This window comes from Sparus aurata, chromosome 9, assembly GCF_900880675.1.
Source record: "Sparus aurata chromosome 9, fSpaAur1.1, whole genome shotgun sequence".
NCBI classification, from domain to species: Eukaryota; Metazoa; Chordata; class Actinopteri; order Spariformes; family Sparidae; genus Sparus; species Sparus aurata.
Window position 1 is genome coordinate 23181997 of NC_044195.1, and position 17694 is coordinate 23199690.

Consider the following 17694-nt stretch of genomic DNA (forward strand, 5'->3'; position numbering starts at 1 on the left):
GACTGTACTGTCTCCTTTCCTGTTCACCTTATACACCACTGACTTTCAGTACAACACCGGGTCGTGTCACCTGCAAAAGTTTTCTGACGACTCGGCTGTTGTTGGGTGTACAAGTGAGGGACAGGAGGAGTAGTACAGGGCACTGGTAGACAACTTTGTGGAGTGGACTGGACAGAATCACCTGCGGCTGAACATCAGCAAGACCAGAGAGATGGTGATAGATTTCAGGAAGAAGAGGAAGACGGCTGGACTGGAGATCTAACACTGAAGCTGTTTACAAGAAGGGGATGAGCAGACTTTACTTCCTGAGGAAGCTGAGATCCTTCAACGTGTGCAGCAAGATGTTGGAGATCTTTTATCAGTCTGTGGTGGCCAGTGTACTTTTCTTTGCTGTGGTTTGTTGGGGAAGCAGCATCGGAGCCAGCGACACCAACAGACTCAACAAACTGATCAGGAGGGCTGGCTCTGTGATTGGCTGCAAACAGGATACTCTGGAGGCTGTGGTGGAGCGGAGGACACTGAAAAAACTGTTATCCATCATGGATAATCCTCTCCACCCTCTCCAACTCACACTGGTCAGACAGCGGAGCACCTTCTCCGGAAGGCTGCTTTAGCTTCGCTGTCGTAGCAATAGATACAGGAAATCTTTCCTGCCACAATCCATCACTTTATACAACAACTCTCTCACCTCTGCCTGACAGAGAACTCTGGTCTCTCTACTGTTTTGTTATATATATTATTATTGTTATAGTATATTTTGCATATTTTGTTTTGTTGTATATATTATTATTGTTTATTGTTTATAGCACACTGTGCACTGTATATATACACTATGTATATATTGGATTCTATTTATGTTATGTACAAAGTGTTTTATTTGCGGACCCACTACTGCTGTAACAAAATAATTTCCCAGTCTGGGATCATTAAAGTAATTCTATCCATCTATCTATTATAATTCATTGTAAAACAAAAAAATAACCTTCCCGATTCTTTATTTTTCTCATATGTTTATTAACCACATTTTAAAGGGATGTTGCAAAAATGTGTGTTTATCAGCCTATATATTGGTATCAGATTTTTTTACTTCCTAATATCAGTATCAGCCCCAAAAGTCAAGTTTTTTTAATATATATTTTATTATGTAGTATACTTAACTACATAATACAGTAAAATAGGTATGGTCTGATTTTATTTCATGAATTAAATTGTATTCACTTAACAATTCCTTTGAATATAAATCAGCATGATAACATGTCTGTGCCATAGGGTCGATACTAAAGCTGCAAACTGAAACATCTAGGGAAGAAATAATGGACAGATAACAAGGAGATTAATGGACTTGACAGAGAGGTGAGACTGATAGCAACCGAGCTAGCTTGGGAGCTAGAACATGAATTTAAATATATTCCATAAAATGATAACAGTCCATGAGGTCCCTTCCAGTGGGGTAACGGACTGCAAACGTATGGATGGATGGACATACTATATTTCAGAGAAGATGGTTCCACTTCATCAGATATTTCCAGCCAGTCAAGAGAAGCAGAGAGTCACATAGATACTGTATAGTAAGTTTACCCTTTTACTCTAGTTCTTGAGGATGTCGCAAAGCAATTTACACGTTGCACATGTGAAATCAAACAAAATGTTTGATTTCACATTAATCAACCAGCACGTCGTAGGAATATATAAAGTGACCAAAAAGTGCCTTTGCTCAACCAGGCTGTGCATCTGTGTGTATTTGTGTTTTACCTCCTGTAGTTTGCCAGGTGCTGCTCCAGCTGTGTTATCCCACGGAGCTTGTGGAGGAACCACTTGTCTATGGCTGTCAGCTGGTGGATCTGATCGACACTCATTCCACTGTGGAGGGACTTAAAAGTAGAGACATGAAACAGATTGGATGTTATATTCATTATTCATTATCGTCAAGTTCATCATCCATGCCTCCTACTGGAGCATTCTGAAAGCAGACTTCAAAAAGGTTTCACAACGTTTCAACAGATTCTATAATCAATGGCTTGTGATTAAAATCATGGTGCAAATCAGTCAGTGAAAACTCTCTTAACTCCTTCAATGACTGCTTTGAGTAAAAACTACTGCAGCAACAACATATTATTGTAATTAGAAGCCTGTCTGTGTCATCAACCTGTAATATGAACGAGGTTGGGCTCTGACAGCTTAGTAAATATGTTTCATCATTTTTATATAAGATGTCTGACCAGAGAAACGATTCCAGGTTGGTGTGGGAGGATTTTTACTCAGCAGGCTCAACAAGCACTGTAACCTGCCATGAGAGCTGCTTATCAAGCTGAAAGAGGTTATTAACTGAGACTCTTAGTGGAGCTTTTTAAAATGTTTGATGTGATTGAAGATATACTTGCTGTAAAAAATGACAATACGTAACACGTTAAATCTTTTTGTGTTACTGAGTGTTGATGATGCTCAGGTCACGTGGAATCCATTTTCCAACAGTATCTTGTGTCTTCATGACATATTGAACCTGATTATCTGGATGCCTGTCTATGAGGGTGGGTATGTCTTATGACTTGGCTGTTTAAATATGAATGCTTCCCGCACAATTAAAAATGTAATATCGTCTCTAATCATCTGGACTTTGGCTGGGGAGTGTATCAATATTATATCATTATCATGATATGAGCCTAGGGTTGCTAGGGTTGCTCAATTAATGTAATTATTTTAATAGCAATATGGCCAAGTGCAATATCCAAATTGCAGAACCTGCAATTTTTATTTAATTTCTTTATTTTTATTTATTTTTATTAAGTACTGTAGTTCTGTAGAGATATTCTGACCTACATATCTTTAAACATTTTTGTTTGGAACAGTTTTTCAGTGAAAATTAAAATTGTGACCCTTCCCTAATCATTAATAACATCTGTCAAGATGTTTTTTTACCACATCTTGTAGCCCGTGTGAGAGTATATATAGTCTTTAGGATATTGTTTTATTGTGATATGGCTTAAGAGTTTTTTATAGTTTAAAAGGCAGTATAACTGGAAATTGATGTAATTTTCTGAACTTACCAGAGGGTTATAATATTTGCCTTTAACCACTTTATATCATTATATCCACATTACTGATAGTAACTGCTGAAAAATCTCCAATACGAACAACAGTAATCCAAATGATATTGTCTTAAAACAAATACGGGTTTCTAGTCAAAAACAGCTTGTGAATTGAAATTGTACATTCAATGCCAGCATTTACAAAGTGCAACATATATATATATATATATACATATATATATATATATATATATATATATACATATATATATATATATATATATATATATATATATATATATATATATATATATATATATATATATATATATATATATATATATATATATATATCTATATATATATATCTATATATATATGTATGTATATATATATATATGTGTGTGTGTGTGTGTGTGTGTGTGTGTGTGTGTGTGTGTGTGTGTCTTTAGTGTTGGGACTCCAAGCTCACACAGTTGAAGGTTTTGACCTCGTTCTGCTCTTCTCTCAGCTGGTTATAAAAGACTGTTAAAGTACTAGACCTGTCGATATTTTCGATCTAGCAATAGTTCATGTAACATCTCTTGACCCTGTTTCCTAATATGCTTATTCGAGAGCTGTTTCTCCTTCGTCTGATTCAGTGAGGAGAAAGACAGGCTAACAGGACTACACAGGGTATATAACCATAACATATTTCAGATTATGTGATTTCGTTTCATCTTCCCCGACATTTGAACATATTTGAAAAAGCCACATTCCAGTTAAAGTAATAAAACACTGTTCATACTGTATGTGTTTTCCAAGTATTATAACTCCAGTGCATCTATCAAACAAAATCAACATTTCAAAGATCGCATGATTTAGCATTCACAGCTTGTCATGCAGGCGGGTCAGGGACACATTTTGTGCCGCATTTCCTGATTTTTTTTTTTCATGACAATTTTTCAGTTACACTTCAAAATGTGATTTTAATGAGAAAACTGGAGTTGGTGTCATTCATTATTAACGTTATGGAAGGTGAGTGTACCTTGGCGATGGAGAAGATGCGGGTGCTGGAGGGCACAGCAAGCTCCTGTTGCAGGTCCTGGGTGTCGGCCCAGGCTTTCTTGAGTGGCAGCCGGGGCATGAAGCCATCCACTGATGGATGACACATCCTCAGGGCCTTCTGCATGCTCTCCTCAAAGGTCCGACCCACTGCCATCACCTGAATGCAGAAGAGGGAGATGCATGAGAGAAGAACATGTGTGAGGATAGTGAATAAGCAAACTAAAGAGTGTTTGTTCGTGGCTCCTTCCCACACCTCTCCAACACTCTTCATGGCACTGCCTATTTCATGGGACATGCCCTGAAAGCGGTCCAGGTCCCAGCGGGGGATCTTGGTGACGATATAGTCCAAACTGGGCTCAAAGCAGGCCGTGGTCTTCTGCGATACAGCGTTCTTGATCTCAGGCAGGGGGATGCCCAGAGCCAGCTTAGCAGCAACAAAAGCCAAGGGATACCTGTTAGACATTGACCAAAGAGCAGGGAGCAAAATCAACTAAATGAGCAGTTTCCAGGTCAGACAACATCACAGTTTTGATGAAGTTCACTACTGTGTGATCAAACTAATAATGCTCAACTCCACAATCGTGGTACATTTCGACCACAGAGCCCACAAGGCCTGTGTGTATGGCATGATAGCTGCCAAGAGAAGAAGTTTGTTTCTGTGATATTCTGTCTCAGACCCACAGTTTGAGAACGGTTTATAGGGAATGGAGGGCATTTTGAATTTTGTTGGACTGTCCCTTCTTCGTATAACATGCCCTACAGCATGCAAAAACAGTCTAATATTATGGGATGTTCTTTTCTTTTAGTTATTTTATCTTTTTTACGGAAACCCTGAGGGGCAAGCATTTTCAAGTCTAAATCTAAATTGTTTTTCTCTCCTGTGTTTATGAACCGTTTACAACTATATATTTTTATAAATGCTGTTGTATTGACTACAATATTTTATCCTACTGAAGAGCTGCAAGATCTGTTTGATGTTAAACAGTTGATTTATTGTCAAATCAATTCTCTACATTTAAATCAATTTCATTTTTTTTCTTTTAATAAATATCTGCATCTTTTAATTGATTACAGCATAGCCCGACCAGATTCCAGTCTTACTTTGACATTTTGTTTTACCATGAAAACCAAAATGCTCTAAAAGAAATAAAATTGTTTTCACAATGTTCCTACAGTTGGTGACTGATTGATTACAGATTGTGGGAATAATATTAATCTAAAAACACTCGCCAACAAATTCTATATTCGTAACAAAAGATGCATTTCTATTATTGCACCACTGCACAACAACCATAGTTTGTATATAATAGCCAGACCAAAAACCCTCATGCCTGAGCTCAGCTGATCTGGCCAACTAATGAGTCTTGCATGCATGTATTCTCTTACCCAGTGGCTTTGGACGCCAGAGCGGAGCTTCTAGAGAGCCGGGCGTTAACCTCAATGATGCAGTACTCCAGGGACGAGGGGTGCAGTGCGTACTGGATGTTGCATTCGCCTATGATGCCAAGGTGACGAACAACTTTGATGGCCGTCTCTCGCAGCATGTGGTACTCCTCGTTGGAAAGCGTCTGGCTCGGTGCCACCACAATGGAATCACCTTAAGCAGAAGAGGAGTCAGACAAAAATCTGCTTTGAACAGTGTTAACAGTCTTGGTTTTGGTTAGAAAGATGGAAACGGAGAAAGATGCTGAGGAAACAGAAAACAAACACAGATACTCTTGATGAAGACTTTTAAGAGCATACTGTTTATCACTTTAATAAAAAAAAAACAAAAAAAACCTGTGAAGTAAAGTTCTGTATCGTTACAAAGCAGCTTTTGACATAAGCAACAAAATTCACGATAATAACATAATTTCTCGAATTAAATTCATTTATTGTTAAACAGAAGAAGCATACGGTTTTAGATGAAACAAAACACACACTTTGCATTTTTATCCTTTGGAATTGATAACGAGCAACTCTAACCATAGTTCACCTTTTGTACGTTCAAGTACGTGTCTGTTCTGGATGTTGGCTATGAGCATCTAACCAAACCCAAAAGCTTAAATTTGCTATTCCAGTATTGATTCTTAATGCTTTTCTTGAGCTACAGAAACAAGACAAACAATAAATAAAATGAGGACAACAGCTTTCAAAAACACTGATACATCCATATCCAGGCACACAATAACATTTGGTCAACATGAGCAACCTTCTCGATCTGAAAAGAGCAAAAAGAAAACATGCATGTAGCAGCCTGCCCAGAGAGAGACAGAGAGAGAGAGAGAGAGAGAGAGAGAGAGAGAGAGAGAGAGGTAGTCTGTCGGTTTGTTTGAGAACAGAATAAAAGCAAACAGAACTGAATCAAACACAATGGAACAGGGTACAGTAAAAAAAAAAAAAGCTGTGTACTGATGTGTCCTTCAGACCACGTGTCAGTACCTGTGTGAATGCCCAGTGGGTCGAAGTTCTCCATGTTGCAGACGGTGACGCAGTTATTAGCCACGTCTCTCACCACTTCATATTCCACCTCCTTCCAGCCCAGCAGAGACTTCTCCACCAGGATCTGACTGCTCATGGCCAGAGCCTACACAGAAAATTACCAATTTAGTAGATGCTGTGTGTCAACATTAACCTTTATATAGAGGGTGCGTGCCACACCACAAAGACCTGTACAATATCATTCAACACAATAGCTCTGCAGTGTAAATACTGCCATTGGAAAGTTTACAATCATTAGAAATACAATTCACCATAAACCTGCATGAAAACACACACATCCCCTACACTGATTGATTTTGAGTCTGTGCCTGAATGTACTCCAAAAGGATCTGAAACGACCTGGATTTTTTTAGCCGATACGATAATCGTTACGCAACTGCTTCTCATGGCCAATACCGATAAGATGATGATTTATCATTTTTGTATTTCTAAGAAAAGGTTCTTCTCAACATTTGTTGAGACTTGTGTTGATTTGTTGACTTAAACAACAACAACAACAACCACAACAACAACTATTGACTTGATTTATACTCACATGTACTAAAGGTTTGTACTGGTGGTACATATGCTAGGAATAGAAATAGAACAAAATACCCCTTTTGATAACAGACATGTCATGTTCACTTTTGTTTTCCTTTTTGTATTTTTGTCAAAGATTAGAATTCCATCTGTGCCCTGTACCTGATACAAACCAGTGCAACTACTACTGAACCTAACCTGCAAAGAAACATTTGCCACTGAAACAAAAAATACGCACCTGGGAAAGCTGCAGAACAGTGAGTTCATTTTGCAGCCTGTGATCACAGATTAGAACCAATTGAGCTGTCAGACATAATGCTGGATACTGGACGAGCACAAAAGAATGTTGCTTGGCAACAGCAAACCATTCCTTTCCTTGCGAAGCACCAAAGAAACATTTCCAAACCATTTCAAAGCTTTTATCTCCATTCAAGTTAACGCTGTAAACATGGGTAGAAGGTGTAAAACTAAAGAAGTTTGTCAGTGAAAGTCTGGGTAAAATGTTTCAGTTTCTGATTTGTACGATCAGAAGCAGAGGGAAAAAAATGTACAAAGGATAACCATCATACAGTAATTGCACAAATATTGTCCCAACTCTGCATCAGTTTTTATGACCTTGTGGGCGGTTTCCTCCAGCTTTTCTTTGTTGGCACACAAACCAGAGCCGAGACCTCCCAGGGCATAGGCCGATCGTAACATCACTGGGTAACCAATCTTCTCTGCTGCTTTCAAGGCATCAGATACCTGAAAGATTCACAAAAAAATCAAAACTGTTAACACACGATTTAAACATACACAATGCAAAACGTGCTTTAGTTCATAGAAAGAACTTTTCTTAGTTGGTAATGGTTCCTTACTGATTCCACAGCGATACTGGGTGCAATCTTCTCGTTGATCTCCATCAGCTTGTCAGCAAAAAGTTGTCTGTCCTCTGTGGCCATGATGGACTCCACTGGGGTTCCTAAGACCTTCACACCATATTTCTCCAGGACGCCACGCTGGAATAATTCAACTCCTGGCCACCGCACACACACACCAGTTCACACAGATGCATGGTAAAGGATACAGGCAATTAGAAAAAAAAACTTCTATGCACAAGTTAGTCGAAAATCACTGAAACACAATCCAAGTTTTCCCCTTCTTGATGCCAACAATTGTACACATCTCACCGCAGTTGAGTGCAGTCTGTCCACCCATGGACAGCAGGATGCCGTCCGGATGCTCGGTCTTAATGACTTCAGTTACAAAGTCTGGCGTGACAGGCAGGAAGTAGACGGAGTCGGCCTGCTTGGTGCCCACCTCATTGGTCTGAACTGAGGCAATGTTTGGGTTCATAAGTACTGTTTTCAGGTTCTCCTCCTACAAAACCAAATAAAGGTAGAATTGGTAGCATACAGTATCTACACCAAGGAACTCAAACTTGGCAAGTAGGAAAGATCTCACAAACTGTGTTCTAATTAAATGTTGAAGAATGTTTTTTTGTTTTTGTCAACAAATTGTATGAAATGACCAAAATCAACAATCTGTTCAGTTATCAAAACAAACTCCATCATTGTAGCATCCAATACCAGTGTGCATTTTATAAACAAATATCTTAACAGCTGTATATACTACTAACCCTGTATGGATATGACTGTTATCAGTGTTGAATGGCCTGGCTCAGGTAAAACATTGCAGAGAATTATTTCCATGCAGCATTCTTTTATAATCTATTTTGACAGTCAGTCTTGAGCGAAAAAGAACACATGAAGAAATCTAGGAATAAATAACAATTTATTTTGAAAACTGTTAAAGTGCAGCTACTTTTTAAATAGAACAGTTTAAAAACAGTAGTGTTACAGCCACTTCAATAAATCTAGGAACAATAATTCCTCTTTCGTGTGATTCATCTTCAAATACTTTATAAGGCTTGTGAAACACCCTCAAAATTCCAGCCTTGCATACGGAACATATCTAGAGTGGAGTACTGCCAAATAGCTGACATGTTGCTTGCTCTGTCTGATGTGAAATCAATTTGTTCCTCGCCACTTTAAAATTGTAGTTGCCAGGGGAAGCACAGCACAACTTCCTGTGTTGACTTTTAAAGCAGCGAAGAATAATTAATTTCTTGTGTGTAATGCTTGACAGAGCTATCAGCGCTAACTGGGGGGTAACAGGGTCTTGTCTCTAAATTAGGCGGAATCGGATCAGTATTCACCATCACATATTCACCAATACCGATACCTGCATTTTCGGCATTATCGGCATTTATGATACTTGTATCACAATCAGAACATCTTTAGAGAAATGTGTTGTTTTATTTCTTACCTTCATGGCCTTGATGGCCTGAGATCCAGAGTAGTCGAACTCTCCAGCCTGACCAATAGAAAGACCACCAGAGCCCAAAACAAGCACCTTTGACACCTGCATAAACACATTAAACAGCATGCAAAACAATAACTAACAGCATTGAAACTCCATTTTCAATGAAAATATTAATTGGCTTTAGCGTGGCTGACTTGATGTGAAATGTCATTTAAGTTACTTATAAATCACTGTAATGTTGTTGTGTAGTCTGGATCTCAACTGCTTTTTTCCCATAAAGTGAAACGTAGATAAATTCTCTGACAACCTTTGATACACTCAAAGAGTTAATCAAAGTCCTGGTAAACCTCAATCCTGTGCTACTCATAAAGTTATAGTTGAATCTGCTGCACCTGTTAGATGTACAGTACCTTGGCTCTGGGAGGGAGGTCTGGTTTCTTGGGCATGACAGACATGATGTTTGCATCCTTTCCTTTCTTAATCAAAGATATGAAGGTATCAAAGAGGAACTGTGGGAACAAAAGACAAATGCCAGAATAACAACAGTTTGAAAAACACATTAACAGAGGAGCCCACTGGTTTTATTACTTTCATACTGCCGATTGAACAAACATTTTTCACTACTTCATGTAGTCAAAACAGCCTGGTGGTTGATAATAAAGATCAAGCTGTGCCTGAGGGTTCATGGATTTGGTTTTGGATAGATTTCTCTAAACAATCTGACACCCAAGGTAACAACTTTTGTGTACTTCTGACATGTTGTGTACTTCTGACATGCCTTAAGGAAACTTTGGCATCACAATGATCTTTCCTACAAAGCATTTACCCATCGTATGCATGCTATGATTTAAAGTCAGCAGAAAATAAAATAAATTGCAACATTCTTTTAATATACTGGCACTGGCCTCAAGGTGCATATGAAGCAGGTTTTTTTTGGCAGAAAAGTTCCTTCTTAATGGGCCAACTGATAATAACAAGGTAAATGCTGTGTTTAACACCACAACAAATCAAAAGGCCAAGTTCCTAAAGCAACTTATTTGGAGCTGATATAATATAATGGAAAGTAGTTTAATAATCAAGAATCTATATAAAGTAGTCAGTCAACACAGTAGAAAGTATGAGTGAGCTGTGGTCATTATCAACAGTCTCACACAGTTAGAATTACCAGATAGGCAAACTTCCACTGCTTTTGTGTTATTCAATGTATCAATGTCTGATAGAAAAAAATCAAAAATTATAAGTATATATAAAATATTGCAATTCCCTTACAGTCAAGGCCATAAAATGTGTGTTATGGCTACAGTGCAGAGTGTTTGCGAAGCCCCCAGAAAAGTCTAACCCAGGTGGAAGGTAAGAATTCTCCCACAGAGCTGTCAAGATGACACTTGTCATTATTCTGCTTTAGTGTGACAGAGGTTGCAACATACTTTGACCGGGACTTGAACTACAGTCCTTGGCTGCCATGTGGGAGACAGGAACTGTAGCACGGAATCATCAACGCTTTATTGTAGAGACAGAAACAGGCAGACACTGGTCTCACCAAACACCTGTGGCCCTGCTGCAGTCAAACATCAGGCATCACAGATGATTACATCTTTTCACTGACAGTGATGTAGCCCCTGGTTATGTGATCCATCATTTTTATACCAATATGTGTCGTTTACAAACCATTAAATACACACTAAAACAAATTACATTCACAGCCACCTGAATGCTACTTGTACCTTTTCTTTTTTACAACATTACTCTCGACTTACCAAGTCCTTTTTTATTGGAAGACTTCAACCCTTTCTTAAGTTGCATCCTGTAAAGATGCCTTTACTTAACTTTAGTACAGCATTCAGGTACCTTATATAGCAAAGTCTTTAATTACCTCTGTGTCAGTGGGACCGCCTTTAGCCTCCGGGTGGAACTGGGCGGTGAAGACAGGCTTAGTGTTGTGCATGATGCCCTGCAAAATATGCAGAGGAGATATAAGGACGCTAAGCTAAAGCCGACTGTATTCTGCATTTCATTTGTTAACTTTTCAGAGCTCTATTTTAGTAAAATGTTGTTATTTTATAAAGAAAAGCCTTTCTTATGTGTGTGACTAGATTCAATCTGTAAGGAAAATTAGTGCTTTTCAGCCAAAAGAGAACAAAAATATCAAAGCGCCCCATTGTCTTCGAAAGAGAGAAATCAACCTCGTTGGTGCCATCATTGGCGTTGACAAAAAGCGGACTCCACCCTGGGGGCAGGGACTCGCTGTCTATGCCGTAGCCGTGGTTCTGTGCCGTAATGAAGGCTTGACCTGTCATCACATTCAGCACCGGCTGGTTCTGCCCTCTGGGGAAACCACAGAATTGCATAAAGCACAAAATGTATTCATGATTTCTGAAAGGGAAACAGAGTTTTAAAAAAGCACTGAAACCAGACAAAACCTTGATAAAAACAGTGCGATGTACGGCAAGACTTAATGGTTCCCTGTGGAGGATTAGACCTCTTGTCACACGATGGAACTTTTTCAGTAAGTGGGCTGTGATAACGTTGTCATACTATCCCACTGATAAAACTGCAATGCACCAATTCAACACATTTTTTTTACGATACACACAATGCGTTTTGGTTCCTAACACTGGATGCAAACATAAGATTTGTTTGTTCACTCTACGGGGCCTTTTTAAATCTTAATGAGGATGCTTAAAGAGCGTTCATATTGTATCTTAATAAGCAATAAAAGAGTTCACCTGTTGCCCATGGGAAGCTTATATGATTGTGCTCCGGCAGCCAGAGCCGTTATCTGGTTACCCATACATATCCCGAACACTGGCTGGGGACGATCAACCTCCAGAACCTTCACAGGACAAAACACATATAGATAAAATCAGTTAGAAGGTACGCTGAAGATCATGACATAAATAAATGATCCTCATTTTCTTGTATACGAATGAATAATTATTATATTTTCATGTCAGCTAATATTCATGACCCATCCCTCATGGAATTATTCAGTCCCATTAACTTAGACCAAATTTAAAACTCTGCTACTTTGGCTCTGATGCAGCTTCCTCTAACACAATGTTTGGCCCTGGTAACACGTCACAATTAATAGTCTAAAAACACCAAATCTGAATCTGCAAAGTAACTAGTAACTAAATGTATCAAATAAATGTGGTGGAGAGGAAGAGTAAAGCAGCAGAAAAAGGAAATAATCAGGTAAAGTAACTGAAAATTGTACCTCAGAACAGTACTTGGGTAAAATACATTTAGGTTTATTTCATCACTGGTTGTTATATTATCATTATTATTATTATTATTACTATATTTTGAGGGAAAGATTTTCATTTTTACTGCGAATCACTATCAGTCCCAAATATTGGTTTTCAGTCTTCTTGATTTCTAATAATCTGTATTGGCCCTGAAAGAGCCATATCGGTCGACACTACAACAAATCAAACTTTTCAGCATGTTTACACACCATCATCTAGTAGCGCAATACATCAAAATCTAAACAGATGCATCATCCAACTAAACAGAACTCCCCAAATAAAAAACATTACAGCAGATAAAAAGAAACACATATACACAAATACAGCCCCCTCGGCACAAGACACAATACCGAAATCCAAGCAAAGGCAAAAACAAATAAAAAGTAAAAGGGATCAAAAACTACATCTGCATTGATAAGTGACAAACTATGTATATTTGATCCAGTTCATAAGTCGATAGTAAATATATATATATATTTATATAAAAACAACATGTGTCAAGTCTTGGTAACTTCAATAGTAAACAAGATTCCTTCGATTTCTTCCTTAATCATATTCTCCAAACACTGTTTGCTTGTAATTGACAATAATATGTAAAAATCGGTGTAAAGATATTATCTATAGATGTAATATCCTTGCTGAGTCTTGAGCACAGAAGAACAAAACATGTAGCACTATAAATAACAACCTCAAATCTCACAATCTCAAAATACCTTGCGGACATTTTCCACAAGCGTGTTGGCCAGAGATGGATCTCCTGGTCCGTTGGAGATGAACAGGCCATCATATTCTAAACTCATCAAGTCCTGATTCCACGGCACAAGGTGGACCTCTGCACCCCTCTGCACAAAGAGACACACGGAGCATGTTTGCAGAAGTTTTGCTGTGACATATTTTGTGCTACAAACTTCATCTTCAGCCACTGTAGAAAAGCAATCATCACTTTTTATAGATGATGGATACTAATGTACTTAATTCTCACCTTAACCAGCAGACGAATGATGTTATGTTTAATACCACAATCAACCGCCACCACCTTTATTGGGTTTCCTTTTCCAAAAACCTTGGTTTCCTGAAAGGCCGGAGAAACACAGCAAAGAGATGTTAGAATAGAATAGAATAGATGTTTATTGTCATCATTTCAAAAACAATGAAATATAGCACCAATCAACAACATTTGTAGGCAATGTAAATATGACCTTAGTTCGTCCAGTTTACATGGCAGCCTTTACCTTGGTTGAGACCTCTGCTACCAGGTTTTTCTGGTTGGGGTCAGATATCTCGACAGGCTGCCCATCAAATTCAATCTTCCCCAAAACTGTGCCCTGAGGAGAAATCCCAAGCAAAACAACACTGAGTGATCAACAAATCTATTTTAAAGATGTAGCAAGTTAGACTTGTTGTATTTACCTTGTCTCTGATGACCTTGGTCAGCATTCGGGTGTCTATTCCAAAGAGTGCAGGAACCTTCACAGAAGAAAAAGCAACATTTTTAAAATTACAAGCAGCTGAGTCCAACTTCAAGAGGAGCAGGAGGATGTTTGATGATTTGAACCCCAACCTTCTCTTCATGTAGCCATTGTCCTAATGACTTTACAGAGTTCCAGTGGCTGTACTCATGGCTGTAGTCTTGAACCAGAAGACCAGATACCTAAACACCAAAACACAACACCAGCCTTAAAAAAAGATTATTCATTTGGTTATCATACAGTCTATAAAATGTCTATGAAAACAGTTAAAATGCCAATCATTCTTAAGAGTCAGTTAACAGCTTGTGCTCATGTGTGAAAATGTCATTGTATGCAGACACCCAGTGTAGTGTAAAGAGATCCATGTGCGCGTCAGCTACAATTAAAGGGTGAGTCCACCATTAAAGTGTGTTTACAGGTCCAGTGGAGTACGACCACATATGTGAAATCAGTACTGGAGTATAAAGCCTTTTGTGGCTCCACAGGAAGCCACATTTAATCTCATAAATTACCTCCAGTGATGTCACTCAGTGGCTAAGTTGCACTGTGGGTAATGAAGGCTGCCAGGCTTTGAAAAGGAAAAGAAGGCGTGGAATAAAATAAGTGTTACGTCTGGTAACACTATTTTGATCATTTGTTTTTAAACAATCCATAATGAGACCAACAGTGTTATAGGAGTGCAATGCTAGAGCAGGGGACTGCTTTATAACATCTGACGAAGTATCTTGTTACAAATGTATCAACATAAAATACAAAATACTTGTAAGTGAAAGTGTATTTCATCAAAATTCAAGTAGTTTGTCATTCAAAATAATACAAAAAGATGTTCTGTGCAAATTCATATTAATACATCTTAGCCACATACTAGCCATTGAAACCATTAAGTAGCTCAATCAGATGTTGAATAGCGGCAGACGGGAGCTCTGCAGCTTAAATGAATTGATGTTGGTTTATTTTCTGTTGATTAACCATTTGTCTAATACTTAATATTTTGCTGTTATTATGTGTTACTTATATGGAACACCAATATATTTTGAGGAAGTTTTGGGGACCCGAAACCCTCAAACCACTGCAAACATTCCTACCTGGATGCGCTCTGACTCCACATATTTTCTCAGGCCAATCTCATCCAGCTCCTGGGTGTTTGGTACCCCATAGTTTCCGACAATCGGGTAGGTTAGGGTGAGGATCTGCCCTCTGTAACTGGGGTCAGTCAGAGCCTCGGGGTACCTAAAGTGGGGATACAGTCGGATAAATATGGAAGAATACTATGATTTAGTAATGAAGCACATCGTCCCTTAAGATGCAAAGTTGTCAGGCTATAAATAAAGTTGATATTTTGGTATCCTGAAATCCAACCTGTGCTTGTCCAAGTGCACTATTATGTCTAAAATCTAATGTAGTTCTTCTCAGGTCAGCATGTCTCGTTTCTTACCCCACCAGTCCAGTATTGAAGACCAGCTCCCCGGCTACAGAGGAATCATGCCCAAAGGAAAACCCTTTCATCCTGGTGCCATCCTCCAAGACCAGGTGAGCTGTCTGGGCCTGGGAGTACAAAGAGGGGAGGCAGATGCAGAGCCAAATCTCACCCAAGAATAATACATTCTCTTTTTATGAAGCATGTTTGGACAGACCAAAGGCAAAACTTTGAAAAGGATGTGTTGTAGACTTTGAATTTAGGAGTGTTGGCCACCAGTGAGCCTCTGGGAGTTCGTGCTGAACTTGCAGGCCAGTGTGAATTGTGCTGTGAATGCTGAGACCGACAAATCTGTTCTTCTGTTCTCTGTGTGTATGTGTATGTGTGTGTATAGGTGTGTGCGTGTGAGTTAAACATGCAAATATAAAGGTTGGTAACCCTGTACGACCTCCAGCCAGTGGCCATCATTAGTAAGCGTTGTCTCTCTTACAAAAGACTAATCACAGATATATAAGGTAGTATATATTGATAAATACAGTGGTGATGTATAGAATGCACTTAGATAAAGATGTTTTTCAGGCTCAATGGCTGGGTAAATTCTAGCCTTGGAAGAGGTTTGGACAATGAAACAAAACCATCCACCACCATTACCACAAAATGCAACCTTTTCTGGGAAGAGTGATAAAGAAAAGATGTTGCAATCAGGGCGGATCTTCTGCATGATGCAATTTTCCCTATGATGAACACACATGATGCACCCACGTCCAGCATCCATGCTACACATAACCTGGGACACGATTCTGAAAATGTCATCCACTAACACTGCAGAAATCCTTTTTGTCTCACGTTTTTTTCTGAAGTGACACGTACCAAGTTTCCCCGTTCCAAACTGCACTGAAAATCAGGCAATTTCCTGCATACTTTCTTAATGGCATGAGCACATGTGTCAGATAAGTTACTCCCTATAATAAACTGAATCAAATGTTGCTACCTGTCAATTCGGGGTTAATGATATCCCATCAGAAAGGACTTATTTCAATGCAATTCCAGCTTTTCAACTTGCTCACGCTGCTGCATTCCGCACACCATGCTGCAGCGTTATTTCTGATGCAAGAGCGATTATTTTAAAATATGAACTTCTGTGTGTGGAAGCTGTGCCGAACGTAGGCGTAGCCTCTTCTGTTATAACGAAAAAGCTTTAACAACTTTTTACATTTCAAAATGTGTGTGCAGGCAAATCACCCTAGACTTGATAGATTTTTCAACGGGGTTCGGCTGTAAGTCCGAAGGCATATGGCGGTGTTAGCGCTGACTTGGGCAGCACTTCTGGGAAAGTTTCAACTTAAAAGACAGCGAGTGTTTTGACTCGCACATGGTTTTTTTTTTCTTACCTTCACACTGAAATGCCGAGTAGTTTGAAGTCTCAGCCAGGGCGACGTGTTCGCCACTCTTCTGCCCAGCGCACATCCTTGTCTCAGGGATTTAACAACGCTGTAAGCTAACAGGATTTTTGTCATGTTAGCCTCGCTTACCCTGTTGGTAAACTCGCAAAGACGTGAATGAGAAGTTACCAGATATGAAAACAATTAAATGAAAACACTGTCGCACAGACTGCTAACTTTCCAACTAAGCGTAAATTCCCTTTGGAGACAGATGCATGACTGAGATTCAGGGCCTCCCCCTCGTGCTAAACAGAAAGTTCAACCGGCGCTGGGAAAGCTCGTCGTGATTGGTCGTCGCCCGGGTTGTTTTACTCAACGCGTGAAGCGCTCAGGGTTCTGATTGGTCTAAACGAAAAACGCCTACTTTTTGTCGAATAAAAGGGATTGAACCTGTGGCTTACGTCTGTTGAAACACACATGATTGTAGGTGTGACGTTTATGTGGTTCTGCAAGCTAAAGAATTTAAACTGTTTCTGCTGCATCATAACGTTGACATCTCTAATTAACAGCGTTGTAAAAAAAACAAAACAAAAAAAAAAAAATTATGCTTGAGTAAAAGTAAAGATATTGTGATAAAACATTCCTTTGGTCAAAATAAAAGTCACTGATACCAACAGTGCTTGAGTAAGAGTTTTATGTGTAAGAAACAGTCATATCTAACTAAAATGACGATAAAATGTGACGAAACAACAGTTTGGAAGTTATGTCAGAGATGGCTGTGTATTGTGCTTCAAAGATATC

The 17694-nt window shown here is 38.9% G+C and overlaps 1 protein-coding gene across 1 annotated transcript in view; it reads right to left on the reverse strand.

The window, feature by feature from the left end:
• cps1 (carbamoyl-phosphate synthase 1, mitochondrial) overlaps positions 1-17203 on the reverse strand; it is a 61098-nt gene extending 43895 nt beyond the window's left edge. The window contains exons 1-21 of the mRNA XM_030429377.1: positions 16903-17203; positions 15530-15639; positions 15180-15324; positions 14187-14276; positions 14036-14092; positions 13858-13950; positions 13608-13697; positions 13339-13467; positions 12104-12210; positions 11561-11702; positions 11251-11328; positions 9788-9886; positions 9381-9476; positions 8243-8432; positions 7931-8088; positions 7689-7817; positions 6495-6639; positions 5460-5670; positions 4327-4525; positions 4054-4230; positions 1753-1871 (exon numbers count right to left, since the gene is read on the reverse strand). Of these exons, the coding sequence (XP_030285237.1) occupies positions 1753-1871; positions 4054-4230; positions 4327-4525; positions 5460-5670; positions 6495-6639; positions 7689-7817; positions 7931-8088; positions 8243-8432; positions 9381-9476; positions 9788-9886; positions 11251-11328; positions 11561-11702; positions 12104-12210; positions 13339-13467; positions 13608-13697; positions 13858-13950; positions 14036-14092; positions 14187-14276; positions 15180-15324; positions 15530-15639; positions 16903-17028 (2690 nt within the window). The 5' untranslated portion in view covers positions 17029-17203. The remainder of the gene's footprint in view (positions 1-1752; positions 1872-4053; positions 4231-4326; positions 4526-5459; positions 5671-6494; positions 6640-7688; positions 7818-7930; positions 8089-8242; positions 8433-9380; positions 9477-9787; positions 9887-11250; positions 11329-11560; positions 11703-12103; positions 12211-13338; positions 13468-13607; positions 13698-13857; positions 13951-14035; positions 14093-14186; positions 14277-15179; positions 15325-15529; positions 15640-16902) is intronic.
• Between the last annotated feature and the right edge of the window lie 491 nt (positions 17204-17694).